This window comes from Globicephala melas, chromosome 19 (assembly GCF_963455315.2).
Source record: "Globicephala melas chromosome 19, mGloMel1.2, whole genome shotgun sequence".
Classification (NCBI taxonomy): Eukaryota; Metazoa; Chordata; class Mammalia; order Artiodactyla; family Delphinidae; genus Globicephala; species Globicephala melas.
In genome coordinates, this window is record NC_083332.1 from 2,306,031 (window position 1) to 2,327,676 (window position 21,646).

A 21,646-nucleotide genomic window follows, 5' to 3' on the forward strand; every position below is an offset into this window, starting at 1 on the left:
GTACAGCTGGCCATGCAAACAAAACCTCAGTGAATGACATCAGAACAGCCCAACCAACACAGCTGGGGGAAGGAGTCTGTATTTGTGTATGCATGGTTTCTATTTGTATTGTAGACAAAAACAACACATTTCATAATTTTAACTTTAAAAAGTTTATGTGTTTATAACTATGCCATCATATTATATAGTTATGAAAATTACATTCTCAATAAACTACAAAGCATTGTTTTGTGAGCATAGACATCCACCTCATTCTTTCCAGTGACTGCTTAATAATCTACTGAACTGATTTTCCACAATTAAGTAACAAATTTACTACTACTGGACATTTAAATCGTTCCAAGTTTTTTACAATTCTGTAATGAATGTGCTTATGCATCTATATTTCTGTACCTGTGCTTTTCGAGAAGATAAATTCCTAGATGTAGAATTGCAGCAGTGGTTAATTACATTTTAAATACTGACAGGTCACACCATATTGCCTTCTAAAATGGCTTTCCACCTATTTACCCTCCCAATGTAATATAAAAATATGGTTTCTCACATCTGCAACCATACTGGATATTATCCATAAAATGTGTGCTGGTTTGTGTTGGTGATGAGGACTTTTAAAATTTCCATTTATCTGATCATTAGTGCAATTAAAATCTTCCTTTATTTGACTGTTTTAATTTCTTCATTTAAGATTTGCTGTTATACTGTGTATCTCATCTTATCAGACTTTGTCAGACTGTGTATCTTACCTTATCCTTGCTGCTTTCCAACAGCCCTTTTTTAAGGGTTATATGCTTCGTAATATATGGTTAAAATATATCTCAGTCTGGGGGCTTCCCTGGTGGCACAGTGGTTGAGAGTCCGCCTGCCAATGCAGGGGACACAGGTTCGTGCCCCGTTCTGGGAAGATCCCACATGCCACGGAGCGGCTAGGCCCGTGAGCCATGGCCACTGAGCCTGCATGTCTGGAGCCTGTGCTCCGCAATGGGAGAGACCACAACAGTGAGAGGCCCGCATACCGCAAAAAAAAAAAAAAAATATATATATATATATATATATATCTCAGTCTGTCATGTGCCTTTTAACTTTGAATACAGTGTCTTATACCATGGAAAAGTTTAAATTTTTTACATGGTCCTATCACTCTGTCTCTCTTCATGACTTCTGGACTCTGTGTCCTGCTTACCAAAGCCTTCCTGAACTCAAAGGAATAGAAATATTCTACATTCTCTTCTAGAATCTTAATATTGTTTCCTATTACATCTTTAATCATATTGAATGAACTTCTCTGTAAGGGGTGAAATGTGGATCTGACCTTATTTCCAGTTGGATAACTGTCAAGCACCATTTAAGTAAGCCATCTCTCCCACTGACACATCAAAAATAATTACTTTTGCAATAAACTAAATTCATGGGTATACGATCTTTTTCAAAAATTTCCTTGTGATGCTTTCCTATTTACCATTCTACATGATTTTCAGAACAAAACTGTCAATGTAAAGATATCCTATAGGGATTGTGACTGGAATTGACTGTACAAATATGTTAACAATATTGAAACTTCCATCTGGAAACACAGATCTCCATTTATTCAGAACCTCTATTCTCCTTAACAAAGGTTAATAATTTCCTTCTTATATATAAAACCATGAGTAAATTCATCTATAATTTTTTTTTCTTCTGGGTTTGATATTAGGGTTGAATTAGCCTCATGAAAGAAGTATTCCAAATACTGCAAAATAATCCATTTCATTATTTTTTCTACACTCTAGAGCAGCTTAATTATGATTCCTTGAAGGTTTAGAATTAATCTGTTAACCCAGGTGTCTTAGAAGAGGGCTACACTACTCAAGTTCTGTTTCTTCCATTTTAAATATTAGGAATTTTTACTTTCTGCCTTGAATAAATATAGTCTTACATTCTTCCCAGTAAATTCTAGTTCTTTTGTTCCAGTCTTATCCAGAGTTCTAGAATTTCCTAAAACATATTCTATGTATCAGGTCACACTGAATTTCCTCACCAACAAAGGAACACAGCCTTATTTTGTGGTGATCTCAAGCTTTAAACATACTACTCATGCTAACCCTCATATACATTGTTTCAGTTCCAAAATTGTTATTATCTCCAAGTACATATACTGCCTTCCAGAGTTCACTGTTTAAAAATAACTTTCAAGCAGACTCTGAAGAATACTGAGCTAACATTATGGAGCACTTAGTCTGGGTCAGGCACTGTGCTGAGCACTTGTATGCATCAAGTAGTTCAAAATTTCATAGCAAGGGTTTTAAGGGAGTCGTAAAATTACATTTACATTTTGAAAATACCACTGTGGCAGTAGTGTGAAAAATGAACTTGAAGGGGACAAAAGAGGATGCAAGGACACCAGTTATTAGACAATTGGAATAGTCCAGGTGAAATGACAGTGTTTTGGACTAGGGCAATGAGAATGGAAAGATGTGGATGGATTCCAAAAATATTCAGCAGACATATCAACAGGACTTGGTGACACAGAAGGTGAGGAAGAGCTGGGGGCCTGAGATGACTCTACAGCATGAATTTTCTGATGATGAGCAAGGTGCGCACTTTGTCTGAAGACATTTCTGCATTCCTTACATTCATAAGATCTCTCTGCAGTGTGGATTCTTCTATGTAGATTAAGGTGTCCAATCTGGCTGAAGGTTTTCCTACATTCCTTACACTGATATGGTTTTTCTCCACAGTGAATTCTCTGATGAATGGTAAGGGATTGCTGATGGCTAAAGGCTTTACCGCACATGCTACATTCATAAGGTTTCTCCCCCGTATGACATCTTTGATGACAAATGAGCAACGATTTTGTTCTGTATGCCTTCTCACACTTAACACATTCGTAGGGCCTTTGGCCAGTGTGAAGTCTCCGATGCTGAGAGCGGGATGAGCTATGACTAAAGGCCTTCCCACATTCAGTACATTTATAGGGTTTCTCTCCCGTGTGAACTCTCTGATGTTGAATAAGGCGGGTAGTCTGGCTGAAGGCTTTTCCACATTCAGTACATTCATAAGGTTTCTCTCCGGTATGAATTTTATGATGCTGTGCAAGGTGTGCTCTCTGTTTGAAAGCTTTGCCACATTCCTTACATTCATAAGGTTTCTCTCCAGTATGAATTCTCTGATGAGTAGCCAGCTGTGAACTGATGCTAAAAGCTTTCCCACATTCTTTACATTTATATGGTTTTCCGCCAGTATGAATCCTCAGGTGACTAGCAAGGTGTATGCTCTGCCTAAAGGCTTTCCCACATTCCCTGCATTCGTAAGGCTTCTCTCCAGAATGCACTCTTTGGTGCTGAGTGAGTGAGGCATGATGGCTAAAGGCTTTCCCACAGATATCACATTCATATGGTTTCTCTCCTGTGTGAATTCTCTGATGGACAGTCAGGGATGAGCCATAGCTGAAGGTTTTTCCACACACATTACATCTGTAGGGTTTCTCTCCAGTATGAATTCTCCTATGCTGAATAAGTCCTATGTGATCACTGAAGGCTTTCCCACAGTCGATGCAGTCAAAGGGTTTCTCCCCAGTGTGATAATACCTCCAGTGACGGATAAGGGATGTGTTCTGCCTAAAGGCTTTTCCACATTCAATACATACATAGGGTCTTTTGCCAGTGTGACATCTCTGATGTCGTGCAAAGGATGAGCCATCACTGAAGGCCTTTCCACATTCCTTACATTTATAGGGCTTCTCTCCAGTATGAATTCTCTGATGCTGGGCAAGGTGTGCAGGCTGGCTGAAGGCTTTTCTACACTCCTTACATTTATATGGTTTTTCTCCAGTATGAATTCTTTGATGTTGAATAAGGTGAACATTTTGGCTGAAGGCTTTCCTACATTCCTTACATTCAAACAGTTTCTCTCCAGTATGTATTCTGTGGTGCTGGGCAAGGTGTTGACTCTGGTTGAAGGCTTTCCCACATTCCTTACACTCATACGGTTTCTCTCCAGTATGAATTCTCTGATGAACAGTAAGGGATGAGCTCTGGGTGAATGTCTTCTCACATTCATTACATTTAAAAAGTTTCTTTCCTACATAGACTTTCTTGTGCTTTATTACCATGGAATTTTTAGGAAAGCTTTTTTTATCTGACTTGTGATTATAAATATTCTCTTCTATATTGTCCAATGAGACAAATTTCCCAGATTTGTTATATTTGTGGTCTATTTCCACTGTAAGTGTTTCTTTATGAGTGATTGTTTCTTGCCTGATAAATGTCTCTTGGCTTAACAACTGCCTCTCAAAAAGATTTTCACATTTCCAATCTTCTCCAAAAGTGGGACACTCAAGTCCATAGCTTATAATTCTCTCCATTAATATATCATCACACACAAATTGCTTCAGAGGTAATTCTTGTGTCTCATATACAGATTCCCAATCTGAAAGATTCAAAAAAGCAAATGTTTCCTTTATCATGGGCTATAACAAAGGAAACATTTAACACGGAAAACGTGAATTGAAAACAATGAATCCCACAAAACGTATGATACACAGGCGTGTCAACTGAACAAATATGCAAGCAGACCCTAGAGAATGAGACCTCATAGAGGAACATGGAAAAGGTGATTTAGAAAATTAAATGTAGGATAACAAAGTCCTGAAGTAGTAATGCAATGGTAATAATATGTTATGCCTATATTAACATAACAGACTATAAATGAAACTTCCTCTATTCTTTCCCACTTCTGAGAGACTTGCATATATAGCTAGGCTAACTTTGTTTAAAAACCATATCATCACATAACTACTGCCACTCAAAAATCTCTGTAGATTCCCAGAAATCACAAATACTTTGTGCTTTGTGACTTCCCTTGGGATTTAGGTAAAATCTTAAAGTCATCTCTTCATAATCAGAAAATAGTGTCCCTATGAACCATTTCCATGTGTCTTAATACAGTAAACTCTCTTCACTTCTCATAGATCCCTGAACTTCAGGCTGCATATTAAGGGATTTTTCCATTCACCTTCTCAATTTCACCAGGAAAAGTGGAAAGTAGGAAAAGTGTCACATCTTAATAGGGTTTTGCCATGTGTTTTTGTAGAAACAAGTCTTACAGCAATATGTGGGTTGGTATCACTATTATTAATCACGTTCTTATTTCCTGCCACATAAGTACCTGTCTTGCCTTGTGAGCTAGAATATAAGCTTTGGGGAAGGACTAGATGAGTCTTACACACTACTACTAAGTCACTTAACATGCATCACAGAAACTCAGGCATATATAAGAAATTCTCGATAAATCTATAAAGAAGAAATTTGTATTGAAGAGGTGACACTAAGAGAAAAATTTAGGGGAGAGGTGATATCAAGAAAGGGCAAAGGAGAAAGTGCTTTCCTTTCCCATCTTGTCCATAGCAAATTATGGACTAATCCAATGCTCCCTAAATAGTTTTCTATTACATGTCAAGCATTAGGAACACTAGAGTAATCAGACAGTTGTTCTTGAGAAGTACAGAAAGTGATTAGGAAGACAAGGCCAACAAAGGAAGTAATCTGAGAAGAAGAAAATATGGAATATCAAATGTGAACCCATGTGGTAAAAAAGTAAAATTGGTATAAAAGTTCAGAGATGGGAGGGATCAAATCTACCAGAGAAGTTAAGAAAGACTCTGAGGTGTTAACAAGCTTCCTACCCCAGGTCATCTGTGGTATCAGAAACACCCAAGCTTCAAGAATTCTAGAACTGAGGCCATAAGAGTTCAGTGAATCAGTCACCTACAGTTTTTCTTACATAGATTGGCTGAGGGGAGCAATACTAGAAAGAGAAAAACAGAAACTTGATGGCATCATCTACTCCTCCCTCAAATTCTTTCTTGTCTGTGAAGGCTGCCTTCATCTCCAGCCTCCCATGAAGAGTCATGGTTGTCCCTTATCTTTTGGGCTTTTCTCAACACAGATGCTGAGATATCTTAGTCACTGAATTATACTTACATCTATACTGTGACTCAACGTCCCAGCAGATTTACAGGCTTCTTTATCCCCTTTCCCTCATCCTCTATCTATTCTTCACATGGCCAACTATTACCTCTTATCAGGAAAGTTCCTCTTTCTCTTTTCCTATTTAAGGCAGATGGTAGCTTCCTACATAACCAAAGTATAAAGTGTGTCTAAGCACAGCTTATTTCCCTCCTAATATTTGGGTATTTGGAGGATCCTAGAAGTCTAGGGTCCAAATCATCTCCAAATGTAAAGATCAAACACTGTTATAGAAGTGAAAGGAGAATTTCATAAAGGCATAATTATCACGTGTGATCCCAATATTCCCTTGTGTTTGTGAATTTTTGGTTCATTGGGGGAGCCAGAAAATAAGCATGTACACCAGAAAAAAGTTAATTATAGGCTCTCCTAAATGTTACAAAGAAAATAAACAGTGGCTTAGTAGAGAGTAATTGGGTTGGAAAAGGGAAAAGTTCACTATACAATGTGGTTAGGGACGGCCTCCAGTGAGATGATTTTTGAGCTCTGGCCTGATAGCCAAGCATGGACAGAGAGCTGACAGAGGAGTCTTCTAGGCAGAGAAAATAGGGAATTCAAAAGCCTGAGTCAGTAAAGAGCTTGGTGAGTTCAGAAAAGGTGACCAGTGGACTAGAGCAGTGCTTTTCAACTGTATGTCAGGCACTCATTGATAATGACATTTGTAAGACACATGGCACTGCTTATGATCCAGAGGCAACCAGACTTGGAACTCAGACTGCTGCTAGCCCCATGTGGTCTTCCAAGGCTTAGAGACTCAGGATCTTGGCATACCTGTAACAAACTTGGAACATATCTGTATACCTTGCATAGTTTAGAAAACTCTGGGCTAAAGTATAGTGAAAAAACTAAAAAGTGATAGAAGATAGGGTTGGAGAAGTAGGAAAGAGCTGGTTACATAGGGGCTGGTAGGGTTTGGATTTTTCCTATGTGCAACAGGAAAGCAAAAAAAGATTTAAGTAGCAGGGTATGTTATGATTTTAGGTAGCATCTAATTTTAGAGTTAAGCAAAGATGTAAGAAGGAGAGAAGCTTATATAAGTCTTTATGGCACAAGAAAAGAGGATGAGAAGGAGCTGGATAAAGATTTTTTCAAAATGAGTTATTAGAGAGAAGAGAGTCAAGTAGAAGAGAAGATATTTGGGGAGCCCATGCTAAGTAGTCAAGTTTCAGTTTTTTCCCAGGCTTGAGTCAAGGCGTGACTCAAGGCTTGAGATGTTTCTAAGAGCATAAGAAAGCAGGAAGTATCACCTTGAAAAATGGCTGAGCCATTACCTAGAAAGAATTCCCCTATCTGGTTCTTCCACACTCACCTGGGAATGGGGTTCTTCTCATCTCACTCTTCATCTCCCAAGGCTCTTTCCCTTGCTCCAATAAGGAGATGACATATGGCTTAGAGACACAAAGTCCTGCATACAAAAATCAATATGAAAATTGGCCATGTTTTGGGCATTTCAGCTGGTTCCTTAATTCTGATGGAATGACATTACAGGAATGAATAGATCAAGGGGTGACAGACTATATAAAGCTTTTGGCATAGTTTAGTGGGACTGCCAACAGTCAATTCTATAAAAGTTAAACCATTTTCTAAGGGGCCGGGGCAGAAATTCAGCCCAGCATTTTCGGAGGATCATCAGACAGCAGTAAGTGAGGTAATACAAAGGGCCCCTAGAGGACAGGGTGTTCGACTCCTGGTCAGGGAACTAAGATCCCACATGCTGCAGGGCAACTAAGCCCGCTCGCCACAACTACTGAGCTTGTGCACCTCAACTAGAGAGGCTGCATGCCCATGTGCTCTGGAACCCACGTGCCACAACTACAGGGCCCACACACCCTGGAGCCTGCATGCCACAACTAGAGAGAGAAAACCCACAAGCCACAACTAGAGTGAAGCCCGTGCACCGCAATGAAGAGCCCACACGCCTCAAAGAAGATCCCACATGCCTCAACTAAGACCAGATGCAGCCAAAAATAAATAAAATAAATAAATAATAAATCTTAAAAAAAAAGGGGGGGCCCTAGAGACAGTTTGGAGTTTGAGTCAGGTCAACTGCTTGATTAAAAAAAAAAAAAATCAATATTCTTCAGAAGAATATAACAGAATCCAGAGTTTCCACAATGCATTATTTACAGTGTCCAGGATAAAATCCAAAATTACTACATAAAAGGAAGAAAAAATGAATCAGACTCAGAAAAACAATTAATGGAGACCTAACCTGTGATAACACAGGACTGATAACACAGAATCAGTAGACTAGGCTTTTAAAACAGTTAAAATATCTATATTCAAGAATGTAAAGGAAAATATGCTTGTAATTTCTCAGCAGCGAAATAGAAATTATAAAAAAGAACCAGTAAAAAGTCTAGAATTGAAAAATACAGTATCTGAAATACAAAAATTCTCTAGATGGGCTTAACAAGACATTGAAAAAGACATGGAAGGAATCAGTGAACTTGAAGACACAACAATAGAAATTATCTAATAAATCAATAGAAAAAATTAGTTGAAGAAATAATGGCCAAAAATTTCTCAAATTTGGTGAAAGACATATTTAGTTTCAAGAAGTTCAGTGAACCACAAGCAGGTTAAAAGGGGCCTCTAGGCTGAAGCCCGCGCACCTAGAGCCTGTGCTCTGCAACAAAAGAAACTGCCGCAGTGAGAAGACTGGGCACTGCAACGAAGAGTAGCCCCCGCTCGCCGCAGCTAGAGAAAGCCCAAGCACATCAACAAAGATCCAATGCCGCCAAAGATAAACAATAAATAAAGAAATAAATGTAAAAAAAAAAAGGGGGCCTCTGGAATTTTGCTGGTGGTCCAGTGGTTAAGACTCCACCCTCCCAATGCAAGGGATGTGGGTTCAATCCCCGGTTGGGGAACTAGAATCCCTCATGCCATGCAGCACAGCCAAAAAAATAGTAATATAATAAAAAATAAATATAAAACACCCTCCTAGGGGAAAATGAGGAAAAAAATGGGGGGGACTCTAGACAACAGAAAGCTAATCCAACCAATGGTGGGCCCCAGGGCTGAGAAGGGTCCATTTTAGTTTCCCTAAGAATATCTGAAGCAATTTTCATAGTTTGTGCCTCGCTAGTTCATTTATTGCAAGTTAATAAAAATATACAGATTTTAAAGCAATATTCTGAATTTTTAACAATCCAGCTATACTCTTTGTGAACTTTGTTATGGTGGTAACAATACCATAGGACAGAGGAAACAAGGTAGCACAGGAGACCAGTGAGAGTCACATCACATCCTGTTCCCAACTGACTAAAGGGCACACTCATGAAATATCTGATACACACCAAATTCACTTATTAAATCTGAAATTTTCATCAGTTCCTGAATACCCTCTTTATTTCCCAGATTCGATTCTGACCTACACACAGTAAAAAAAAAAAAAAAAAAAAAAAAGTTTTAATAATTAAACAAAAACCAAAACCTAAAGAGTCCCTAAGGGTAATTCTGAACTATGGGAGGGGAAAAAATCCTCACCCACTGATACCAGGCTCTGATAGTTCTCCAACATCATACTCCTGTATAAACTCCTCTGAGCAGGGTTCAGCCATTCCCATTCCTCCTGGGAAAAGTCTATTGCTACATCCTTGAATGTCACCAAGTCCTGAAATGACACAAAGACATTCTTGATCAACCAATGCTCATGTCCACACGTGACTTCGAGTTGAAGTGTTAAGCTGTCCCTACTTTATGTGAGAAATAGCCCTTAGAGAGAAAAAAAACCTTAAACATATAATATTAAACGCTAACCTAAAATAGTACTTATTGAACTAAAATGCTAACCTAAAATGCTAAACTGCATTGTATATGATGGTGCTAATCCATTTCTCAGCATGGGGAAATATGGACAGGTGGCCACAGGGCAGTAAACAAGGGCTTCAAGTAAGGACGTATACCTGTGGTTGAACCTTCCAAAACAGCAACAAAAGAATATCTAAGTTGATATTTTGTAAATTGTACTCTATGGGATCCTAGTGTTTCAGGGGAAAGAGGCATGAACTGACATGGCTGTGGTTTTTTTCTTACATAATAAAAATATATATCTAGAATGCAATTTTTTTGTGCTGTACCATTAAGAATTAATTAGCATGCCAGGCCATACCACAGTGACCTGGATAGCAAGATGAGAAATCACCCAGCATAAGACTACAACACGGGCTTTCCTGGTGGCGCAGTGGTTGAGAGTCCGCCTGCCGATGCAGGGGACGCGGGTTCGTGCCCCAGTCCGGGAAGATCCCACATGCCGCGGAGCGGTTGGGCCCGTGAGCCATGGCCGCTGAGCCTGCGCGTCCGGAGCCTGTGCTCCGCAATGGGAGAGGCCACAACAGTGAGAGGCCCATGTACCACACACACAAAAAAAGACTACAACACATCCAACTTGTGTGCTGAATTTGAGTATAACAAACCAATATATACTTAGACAATATCAAAATGAAATAATTATAACTTTTAGTTTCATAAAGACTTAATGTCCAGTTACCATCACCATCAGGTTGAGACAAATTTTTTTTCTCTTTTTTTAAATTGAGGTATAGTTGATGTACAATAAGTTTCAGGTGTACAACATAGTGATTCACAATTTTTAAAGGTTATACTCCATTTGTAGTTATTATAAAATAGTGGCTATATTTCCCTGTGTTGTACAATATATCCTTGTGGCTTATTTATTTTACACATAATAGTTTGTATCTCTTAATTCCATACCCCTCTCTTGCCCCTCCCCCCAATAGCCACTAGTTTGTTCTCTATATCTGTGAGGATTGTGACAAATTTTTTTAAGTATTATGGGCATTTTCATCTTCACATTTATTTCCACTGAAAATAAAAATCTTTGTAATGCTGTGTTGTCATTTGCAGCAACATGGATGGAACTAACTAAAGGGTATTATGCTAAGTGAAATAAGTCAAAGAAAGACAAATACTGTATGATCTCACTTATATGTGGAATCTAAAAAACAAAACAGAAACAGACTTTGTATAGACATAGAGAGCAAACTGGTAGTTGCTAGAGAAGAGGGGAGTACAGTATGGAAAAGTGGAACAAAAAAGAGTAACCTTACAGTGCAGAAACATGACAAATACTACCTCAACCAGGTAATCAAGGTATAGTAATAACTCATGTTGATAGTATGAACCCTTGATATATGATGAAAATGGAACTCTGTGATCTTCCTTCTAAAAACACATTACTCCAGTCTAAGCAGGAAAAAAACATCAGGTTTGAGAGATGTTCTGAAAAATACCAGAGAACCTCTCAAAACTGACAAGGTCATCAAAAAGAAGGAAGGTATGAGAAACTGTCACAGACAAGGAGACAAAACTACCTAGAAGATAGAACTACTAAATGTAATGTGGTATCCTGGATAGGATCCTGGAACAGAAAAAGGATATTAAGTAAAAACTAAGGAAATCTGAACAAAGAATGGACTTTACTTAATAATAATGTATCAATATTGGTTCATTAATTTTAACAAATGTCCCATACTAATGTAAGATGTTAGAAACAGGGGAAGCTGAGTGTGATGCATAAGGATCCTCCCTGCTATCAGCAAATTTTCTATTATTAAAAACAGTTTATTTTAAAAAATCTATTTTAAAAAGTAAATCCTATAGGGAGTTCCCTGCTTGCCTAATGGTTAGGATTCCAGGCTTTCACTGCATGGCCTGGGTTCAATCGCTGGTCGAGGAACTGAGATCCCGCAAGCCACACAGCACAGCCAAAAAAAAAGTAAACCCTCTCAAAAGGAAGACATCAAAGCTTTAAATTATCTCTAAGATTTTTAAATATACAAAGTCCAGCACTTAACTCAAAATAATGAGGCACATAAGACAAAATTAAGAGGAAAAAAATCAGAAAATAAAAACTCACAGAGGGACTTCCCTGGTGGTGCAGTGGTTAAGAGTCTGCCTGCCAATGCAGGGGACACGGGTTCAAGCTCTGATCTGGGAAGATCCCACACGCCGTGAAGCAACTAAGCCCATGCACCACAACTACTGAGCCTGCGCTCTAGAGCCCGTGAGCCACAACTACTGAGCCCACGCGCCTAGAGCCCGTGCTCTGCAACAAAGAGAAGCCACTGCAATGAGAAGCCCATGCACTGCAACAAAGAGTAGCCCCTGCTCGCCACAACTAGAGAAAGCCTGCACACAGCAACAAAGACCCAATGCAGCCAAAAATAAATAAATTAAATAAATAAATAAATAAAATGAAGTGGGAAGAAGAGGGGGCTCTATGCCTCATCACACTCAGTTTTATTTACCCCTTAGGCAGTCTGAGTTAAGGACAGTGCTCTCTGGGAGAAATGGGAACCAGGCCCTTAGATAAGACTGTTAATCAGGGAATTTTCAAAAGGAAAGCAGTTTTACAAAGTCCTAAACAGTAAGACTGCTTTTCAAGAAGGAGAAATGAAATAACTAACCTGAGGTATGGCTTTCACTAGTTCAACTGTCATTTTCGCCTCCTTTTCCTGGCTTTTCTCTTGGGGAACAGCACTGTCCTGGAAGGGTAAGGCTGAAGGGAGAAAAAGGAGAGTGAAAAGATGAGGCCTTGGCACTCCCAGAATCACCAGCCTAAAAACTCTATCTTCTCCTTCTTCCTCCCAGCCTTCTTTGCTTCCACTGCCCACATAACTGGGAGATTATGGGCAACCGATGGCAGTTGAGATGTATAACTTATAACTCTGTTTCTCTTATGCTCAAGGTCCTAAATTTAATCTTTTTTCTAAAAGTTGCTTTCCCATCCTTTGGTCTTATTATGAATAAAAATAATGAGACGTGCTAGGTACTCTGCATAGATTATCTTCTCTTACCTTATTTTTAAAATGATCCCATGAAATAGCTGTTTCCTCTATTTTACATTTTGTAGGTAAAGGTGGACTCTTTCCCTTCCTGCGTCCCTGCTTCATGCTTTGATACAGTCTTCAGTTTGAAAATCTGACTCCTAAATGCCACCAGAGGCCAGGGTTATCCACCTTCTCCTGCCAAACCCCCAGGGGCTTTGCTTTCCTCTCACCCTGGGACAGTGGATCCTTTAGCACCCAATTCTGCCATCTACACTCTCATCTCTGTCTTCAACCCCTCGGTTTCCCCTCCTTTTTGTCACCCAGAACTGAGGGTGTCTCCTGCTTCAGTCAGGAGCTCCAGTCACCCCACCTCTTGCTTCTCACTGGAACTCTTGGACTGGAAGCAGGGAATTCTACTCCAGGATCCTTATCCTGGCAACACACAATTCCATAAAGCAACACACACAAAGAAGACAAAGCTATCAACCTTCCAAGTAGTCTCCCCACACACACCACAGTCACACAGGGCCAGTTACAACCATACAGGGTAACACACAGACACTGACACAAGACCTCACATACCTCCTGATTACACAGAGGACACAATAGCAAGCACCCAACGGAAGGCACATCATATGCAGTCACATATATCACAGTCTCAGAGAGGCCTTGGGTACAAACACACATGGTGATACACAAACATCACACATATACCCCCTATCTTATTCTCTCACACACACCCATGGCTCACTGCCCCTCATCTCTGTCTCACTCACACCCACACTCTCCGCAACCTCACAGAAGCTATATTTGCAAGCCTTGTGGTGACAATCCATGGTTCACAGTCTCTCTCCTACTCACTTTGGTGTCACACACATCACTAGTTTTCCTCTCTCTCTCTCTCTCACACACATCCTTAATGATCTCTGTTTCAGAGACACACGGATTTCTCACACACGTAGATACACAAACACTGCAATTGCTACCTCTCTCACACACACACAATACACACTGGGGTCTCCCTCACACTCGGACACACACGGACTGTCATACAACCTCACACGCTCACACCAACATGCTTTCGATCTCTCTCACACACACACCCGCCCCCACGATCTCTCCCTCTCAGCCTCCCTGGGGCCCCACACACTTGCTGACCTCTCACACTCGGGCACACCCGTTTCCCTCACACACACCAACATGCTTTCGGTCTCTCACACTCACAGTCAGGTCTCTCTCTCACACACACACACACCCGCTCTCAATACGATCTCTCCCTCTCAGTCTCTCCCGGGGCCCCACACCTGCTGACCTCTTACACACAGGCAGATCCGTTTCTCTCACACCCACACCAACACACCCCGCTTGCACTCTCTCTGTATTTTTCACAGTCCAGTCTTGCCTCTCACACACACGCCGCTCCAGCCGCCCCACAGCCCAGAGCCCGGTTCGAGCCGCGGCCTCGGCGCACCCGCGCGGGCCTCTGGGAAATGTAGTCGGTCCGGGAGAGACGGCGCAGCGGCGCTCAGGCCAGGGCTTCACGGCCAGGTCCGAGTCGCTGGCCTCGCTTGCCCTGCCTCGCCCCGCCTCGCCCTCGGGCTTGGACACCCGACCACCCAAAACAACCCAGAGGCCTCCCCCCGGAAGCCAGCCGCACTCACCCGAAGGACTTCGGAGCCGACGCCCGGGAACCGAGTGCGCAGGCGCCGAATCTCCCAGGTGGGCGGAATAAGGGGAGGGGTTAGACTCGAGGGGCGTGGAACGGGGCGTGGTTTAACGGAAAGGGGCGTGTTCTTAGGCTGTAGAGAATGGGAGGCGGAACCTTAGCGTCAGAGCGGGGGTGCCTGCGCAGGTATGTGACTACGCTCGAGGGTCTTGGCCCAGGGTTTCAGCAGAAAGACTACGATCGGGGGTAGGGGCCCAGGGTTTCGGGGCGCGTGGCGTGGCTGGGTGCGAGTGTGCACAGGCCCATAGAATGCGCACTCGCCCCTCCCGCGCCTGGAGACCAGAAGTGTCCCTAGTTATGGGGTCTAAGCCAGGTGCGGCGGAGCCCCTGGTGTGCTCCTGTGTGTACCTGTGATTTGACGCTGTCTGTCCGTGTGACCGCCGTGTCGCTCCGATTGCGGCCCTCTGAGCCTGTCTGCGGGAACGTGATTTTCTTTCTGTGCTAAGTTTTATGGCAGCAAGATCAGCGAGGGAACCCCGAATAGGCTCTATCACCTCTGTGATAACAGCAAATTATTACACTTCTCACCTGCAAAATGGGAATGTCGTTATTATCACTGTTCAGAGGTAGTGAATATGAGACGCACGTCTTTGGACCAGATCACTGGGATTGAACCCCATTCTGCCCCTGACCAGAGTGTAAATGGTCCGTCGTATGGGAGACTAAGAAAACGGTAAATTAGTAGCTGCCTTGGAAGTTGAAGTAAATAAGGAAAAGCCGTTCAGAGGGATATAGCAGAGGAAAAAAACCCCACAAAATCCCCCGACCTCTCAGATCTTACTTTCAAGTGAATGGAAACAGACCACCAAAGAATGAGTAAAATAAATAGTATATCGAATGTTGAAAAGGCTGTGGAGAAAACAGGGAAGAGGAATAGAGAGTAGAGGAAATTAGAATATTTATTGTCAAAAAATGAGTAGTCAGGACATTGCAACCTTTAACTATCATTCAAACTTTCATCCTGAATTTCAACATCGGCTCATTTGGGGAAGGGGGCGGCGGGAGATTCTTTACGTTGAATCTACTGTTATATTCTACCATTTCGTATTCACTTTGTTTGTAGTAACACTTTTATGTAGTCTTTCGGTTTGTATTTTCTCATTTTTCTATTTGAACTCAGAGACGCCTTAAGTATTACCTTCCACCAATTCTGCCGTGGATATCCAAAATATTCTAAGACAATTTACTGAATAAATAGTCTTATTTTCCTGCTGATTTGAAATGTCCAATTCTGTTGTATCGTAAATCTCTATACGTGAATCCAATCCATCTATTTATGGACTCGGTGTCTGTTTCAACCCTCACACCCCACTCTCCTCTACGGAACAACTATCACACTGTTTTAATAGTGGGAACTTTATACTTCTGTGTTTGATAGTGGGTACCACATTTCCTACGTAAGGGTTCACCATTTGCAAAGTTGTGGTATTTATTCTCGTGGATTCCTCCTTTGTGTGGATTTTAAAATTGTCTTGGAAAATCTCCTAATAAATACTATTGGTACGTGGATTGGAATTTTAGTGAATTTATAGATTAATTGGTGGGGGAACAGACATCTTTGAAATTAATAATTTTTCCTTTCAGGAATATAACGTTCCATTTACCATGTTGTTTTCATTCTCTTTTATTAATATTTTATAGGTATATATTTCATTCCAGTCTAGTATTTTTTTCATACTAAATCTATTCCTAAGGGTTATATTGGCTTCATCACCATTGGGAAGGATTTTTTGTTTTGTTTTATTCTGATTACATTTTTAACTGGTTACTTGGGTAAGATTGCTTCTTCCTCTGTTCTAGATCAGACCGGGTTTTTAATCCGCTTGTCAGTTCCATTATTTTGTTTGTTGAATCTCTTGAATGTCTAAGCTGTACAACCATATAACAATTTTTTTTTCTTTTTCTATCCAACATTTACCTCTTATTTCTAGATTTAGTGTGTTGGCAAGTTTCTCTGATATAATACTTGTCATGGTAATTATGGGTCTCTTTGTATTGTTCCTGTCTTGACCACAAATACTATCAATATTTACCATTAAAAATCAGGCTTCCTGGACTTCCCTGGTGGCGCAGTGGTTGGGAGTCCGCCTGCCGGTGCGGGGGGCGCGGGTTCGTGCCCCGGTCCGGGATGATCCCGCGTGCCACGGAGCAGCTGGGCCCGTGAGCCATGGACGCTGGGCCTGCGAGCCATGGCCGCCTGGCCTGCTCGTCCAGAGCCTGTGCTCCGCAACGGGAGAGGCCACAGCAGTGAGAGGCCCGCGTACCGCAAAAAAAAAAAAATAATAATAATAATAATAATAATAATGTTAGGCTTTTGAATCAAACTAAGAGATTTTATTCCATTTTGAAATTGCAGACAGTTTTCTCTGGTTTGGATGAAATTTATTTGTTGGAACCTACGGAGATGATCATTTCCTCTTTAAATTATCCATTTTCTGAGCTGTGTTAATAATGTGAGCAATCATTTATTCCTGGGACGTGCCTTTTTTAGTTATGGTGGGTTACTCTTCAATGAAGTTGGTAGATTAAATTTGTTAACACTGCATTTGGAAGTTCTGCATCTATATTGATAAATAATATTGGTCTATAGTTTTCTTGTTCGATGCCATCCCTGTTGGGTTTTTATGGGTACATTTATGTATGTATGTGATAATATTTACAAAAGTGTCTGGAATCATTCAGACCAAAGTTATTTTCAGTTACTTCTTGGGAAGAATCTTCAAATGGTAAAGACTTATCCAAAGGAAATTTTGCTCCATTTATTGTATATTAATATATTATTATATAGCATATTATAGTTCTCCACTGGGGCGATATCATCCCCAAGGGGGCAAAAAATGATTTTTTTAAAAAATTGATTCTTGGTGGGGGAAAAATATTCCCTTATTCTTTAAAAGAAACAGACATACATAAACATATACATAAACATATACAGTACTTCTGTGGTATTAAAATTTCATGGAGGTGGGAATGATTAGAAAAAGAAAAGTCTAAAAAAGGTTTCTTGGGAGGACAATACTGAAAAAGTTTGAGAAGACAGTGATCTCTCTATATATATTTTGCTCTTTCATAAAGTAATATGTTCTTGTTTTATTTGAATCACTAGAAAATTAAAATTATTGAGTAAGAAAATATCAAAATTAAACTAACCCTCTGGTCAGGTGATTCAGATTTACAGCCAAGTTTGGAATTCACTGTCATCAGAGATGCATAGGACTCCTGGATCTAGGATTGGGCAGGTTGTTGGGAAAACAGGCAGAAACATAAAAGGCATTGTAGTTCTTTGATATGATACTTTGGGTGTGGGGCCCTTAGGAGAACTCTGGTAGAACTATGATTATCTTAGAGAAGGAAACCGGTGATGAGATACACAGGCGAGAGTAGGAGTTTTCCACCCAACACTGCGTTTGGTGGACTCAGAATTTAGAATATCCATGTTGTTGACGTCATCAAAGTGAGCCTTGGCAGTTGGGAGACAGAGGTTCCTAATGAAAACGGTATGGCATCCTAGAAGAAAAGAAAAGAAGGGAAAAAAAAAGAAGGCATCAGTTTAAAAAAAAAAAAAGTCACCGTGGGAAATGCTGTTTCGCAGTACGGCAGCCCCACCTTCCGGACAGAGGCCCCAGGTGCAACGGCTCTATGTCCTGGAAGCTGAGATTTCTCTCTTGGAGGCCTTGTGAGTCTCCCCTTGACATCCGCATGCCTGAGCAAGTCGACGAATGATTTAGCAAGCAAAGGACCCCACTGGCTTCGCTGGCCAAATGAACATAGTATATTCAGGGGTGTAGCCGACACGGCCCTGGCGTCATCTCAGTTTTACACGAAGGGGTGACAGCCACCCTTTCTGGGAAGTTCTATCCCTATCTCTGCCTCCTAAAGATGCACTAGCTCTAGGGGCCTTTTTTCACAGAGGTTCCTCTGAGACTCCTGGGCCCGATTTGTTGATATTTCGGCCAAGAAGAAGGCTGATGGTACCTGCTGATGGTGGCAGCTCTCCAGACCGATGACAACCTCAAAGAGGAAGAATAAAGGTCAGGTAGCAGAACAGGTCAAATGAAAAGCCATCAGCCTGCCTTAGACAACACTCTAAGGACCAGGCCTCACAAAACACTAAGAATCTAGAGGAGCAACGGCCTACTTTCTACCCAAACAGGAGAAAGAAAGGGCAACTGATTTTATTAGTAATTGTTACATACTTTACTTTAAAAATTTTTTTTTTGGAGTATAGTTGATTTACAATGTTGTATTAGTTTCTGGTGTACAGCAAAGTGATTCATATATATATATATATTATGTATACATGTATTCTTTTTCATATTCTTTTATATTATGGTTTATTAAAGAATATTGAATATAGTTCCCTGTGCTATACAGTAGGAACTTGTTGTAATTTTTACATACTTTAAAAATCACAGCAGTTGGCTAAGACAGGGAGAAATAGGTCATACTAGTTGTCTCACATTTTAAGAGATACGATATGCAAATTGATGCAAAACAAAGCTTACGACTGTTAAAATAATCCTGGGATCTTAGATAAGGAATTTCCCCTCCCTAAGAACCAGAAAATATATTTCATATAAAACAATAGTTCCTGGGGACCTCCCTGGTGGCACAGTGGATAAGACTCCATGCTCCCAATACAGGGGGCCCTGGTTCGATCCCGGGTCAGGGAACTAGATCCCACATGCATGCTACAACTAGGAGTTCACATGATGCAGCTAAGGAGCCCGCATGCCGCAACTAAGACCCAGTGCAACCTAATAAATAAATAAACGTTTTTTTTAAATTATCATTTATTAAAAAAACCAACAATATTTCCTATAAAATCTCTACTGAGATTGTGTCCAGTGCAGATGGGGGTCCCACTTACTACTCCAGGAAGATGAGATATTCATGGTTTTATTTTATTATTTTTTTTAAGATTTTTTTTTTGATTTGGACCATTTTTAAAGTCTTTATTGAATTTGTTATAATATTGTTTCTGTTTTATGTTTTAGTTTTTTGGCCACGAGGCATGTGGAATCTTAGCTCCCCAACCAGGGATCAGACCCGCACCCCCTGCACTGGAAGGCAAAGTCTTAACACTGGACTTCCAGGGAAGTCCTTAATGGTTTTAAAATACTGTCAGTTTAACTCTAGTCACATGTTGGATCCTGAGAGTTCAGAAACCAATAAAATAGAGTGTCAGCCCATAAGGAATTCATGGTCAAGCTAGAAACACAGATAGGCACTTTGTATTAGTCAGGTTTTTCTCCAGAGAAACAGAGTCAATAGGACGTATATAGACATAGAGATGTATTGTAAGGAATTGGTTCATTTGATTACAGAGGTTGGCTAATCCAAAATCTTCAGGGTGGGCTGGCAGGCTTGAGACCCAGGAACATTGATGTTTCAGCTCCAGCCTGAAGGCCATCTGCTGTAGAGCCAGGAAGAGCTGATGTTTCAGATGAAGTCCAAAGGCCACTGTGAGAGAATTCTCTCTTGCTCAGGGGAGGCTGGTCTTTTTGTTGTATTCAGGCCTTATTACGAAGGACAATCTGATTACTCAAAGTCCGCCAATTTTAAAGTATGATTTTTTTTAACATAAATTTATTTATTATTTATTTTTGGCTGCGTCAGGTCTTTGTTGCTGCGTGCGGGCTTCCTCTAGTTGCGGCGAGCGGGGTCTACTCTTCATTGCAGCGCACGGGCTTCTCATGCCGGTGACTTCTCTTGTTGTGGAGCACGGGCTCTAAGCACGCGGGCTTCAGTAATTGTGGCATGCAGGCTCAGTAGTCGTGGCTCATGGTCTCTAGAGCACAGGTTCAGTAGTTGTGGCACACAGGCTTAATTGCTCTGAGGCATGTGGGATCTTCCCGGACCAGGGCTTGAACGCGTGTCCCCTGCACTGGCAGGCTGATTCTTAACCACTGCTCCACCAGGGAAGTCCCTTCACCAATTTTAATGTTAATCCCACGGGACTTCCATGGCAGTCCAGTGGTTAAGATTCCACACTTCCACTGCAGGGTCATGGGTTTGATCCCTGGTTGAGGAACTAAGGTCCTGCATGCTGTGCAGCACAGCCAAAGAAAAAAATTTTTTTTACTTTTCTAAAATGTTAATCCCATCCAAAAACACCCTCACAGAAACACCCTGAATAATATTTGACCAAATATCTGGGCCCCATCCCATGGCCAGTTTTGCAAATTACACGTTCATACATATAGACAATGTGAAAGAGAGGTGTGGGTGTAAAAATGTATCTAAGTTTTGCATCAAAATATGAAAAGTGGGCTTCCCTGGTGAGGCAATAGTTGAGAGTTCGCCTGCCGTTGCAGGGGACACGGGTTCGTGCCCCGGTCCGGGAAGATCCCACATGCCGTGGAGCGGCTGGGCCCGTGAGCCATGGCTGCTGAGCCTGCGCATCCGGAGCCTGTGCTCCGCAACGGGAGAGGCCACAACAGTGAGAGGTCCGTGTACCGCAAAAAAAAAAAAACAAAAGAAAAAGAAACAAAAGGCAGACTGGAAAGAAAGCAGTAAAACTGTATTTGTGGGTGACATGATTACATAGAAAGTCCTATGGATTATACAAAAAATTACTTTAAAAATAAATGTTTATCAAGGTTGCAGAATATAAAATCAATATATAAAAACCAATTACAGGGCTTCCCTGGTGGCGCAGTGGTTGAGAGTCTGCCTGCCAATGCAGGGGACATGGGTTCGTGCCCCAGTCTGGGAAGATCCCACATGCCGTGGAGAGGCTAGGCCCGTGAGCCATGGCCGCTGAGCCTGCGCATCCGGAGCCTGTGCTCCACAACGGGAGAGGCCACAACAGTGAGAGGCCTGCGTACTGGAAAAAAAAAAAAAAAAAAACTAATTACATTTCTATATACTAGCATTAAAAATCAGAAATTGAAATTAAAATACTTATTAAAATAGCACCAAAAAATGAAATACTTAAAAGACCTGTATACTAAAGACTACAAAACACAGTTGAGAGATATATTGAAGAAATACAGAGATATGTTTATGCATTGGAAATCCCAATATTGTTAAAACATCAGTTCTCCCAGAATTCATTTGTAAATTTAACAACATCTCAATCAAAATCCCTGTAGCCTTTTTAATAGAAATCAATAATC

The 21,646-nt window shown here is 41.0% G+C and overlaps 3 protein-coding genes across 15 annotated transcripts in view; 1 reads left to right on the forward strand and 2 right to left on the reverse strand.

Moving 5' to 3' along the window:
- Positions 1–15,740, forward strand: part of ZNF470 (zinc finger protein 470) — a 117,731-nt gene extending 101,991 nt beyond the window's left edge. For all 10 annotated transcript variants that reach the window (XM_060288542.1, XM_030851279.2, XM_060288544.1 and 7 more), the window contains one exon: positions 12,883–15,740. The gene's annotated coding sequence lies outside the window, so the exon portion shown is untranslated. The remainder of the gene's footprint in view (positions 1–12,882) is intronic.
- ZNF471 (zinc finger protein 471) lies at positions 23–14,494 on the reverse strand. 4 transcript variants are annotated; one of them, XM_060288528.1, is made up of 6 exons: positions 13,170–14,404; positions 12,827–12,957; positions 12,437–12,528; positions 9,495–9,621; positions 7,312–7,407; positions 23–4,404 (listed from the first exon to the last, which is right to left on the reverse strand). In XM_060288528.1, the coding sequence occupies exons 3-6, from the start codon at positions 12,467–12,469 to the stop codon at positions 2,384–2,386; spliced, it is 2,277 nt and encodes a 758-aa protein (XP_060144511.1). In that variant the 5' UTR covers positions 12,470–12,528; positions 12,827–12,957; positions 13,170–14,404; the 3' UTR covers positions 23–2,383. The 4 variants fall into 4 exon arrangements, with proteins under 4 accessions (XP_060144511.1, XP_060144510.1, XP_060144512.1 ...); XM_060288527.1 differs by lacking the exons at positions 12,827–12,957; positions 13,170–14,404 and adding an exon at positions 14,461–14,494; XM_060288529.1 differs by lacking the exon at positions 12,827–12,957.
- A 1,649-nt stretch (positions 15,741–17,389) lies between the features above and the next one.
- Positions 17,390–21,646, reverse strand: part of ZNF582 (zinc finger protein 582) — a 32,920-nt gene continuing 28,663 nt past the window's right edge. Inside the window, exon 6 of the mRNA XM_060288533.1 lies at positions 17,390–18,032. Coding sequence (XP_060144516.1) covers positions 17,863–18,032 — 170 coding nt within the window. The 3' untranslated portion in view covers positions 17,390–17,862. The remainder of the gene's footprint in view (positions 18,033–21,646) is intronic.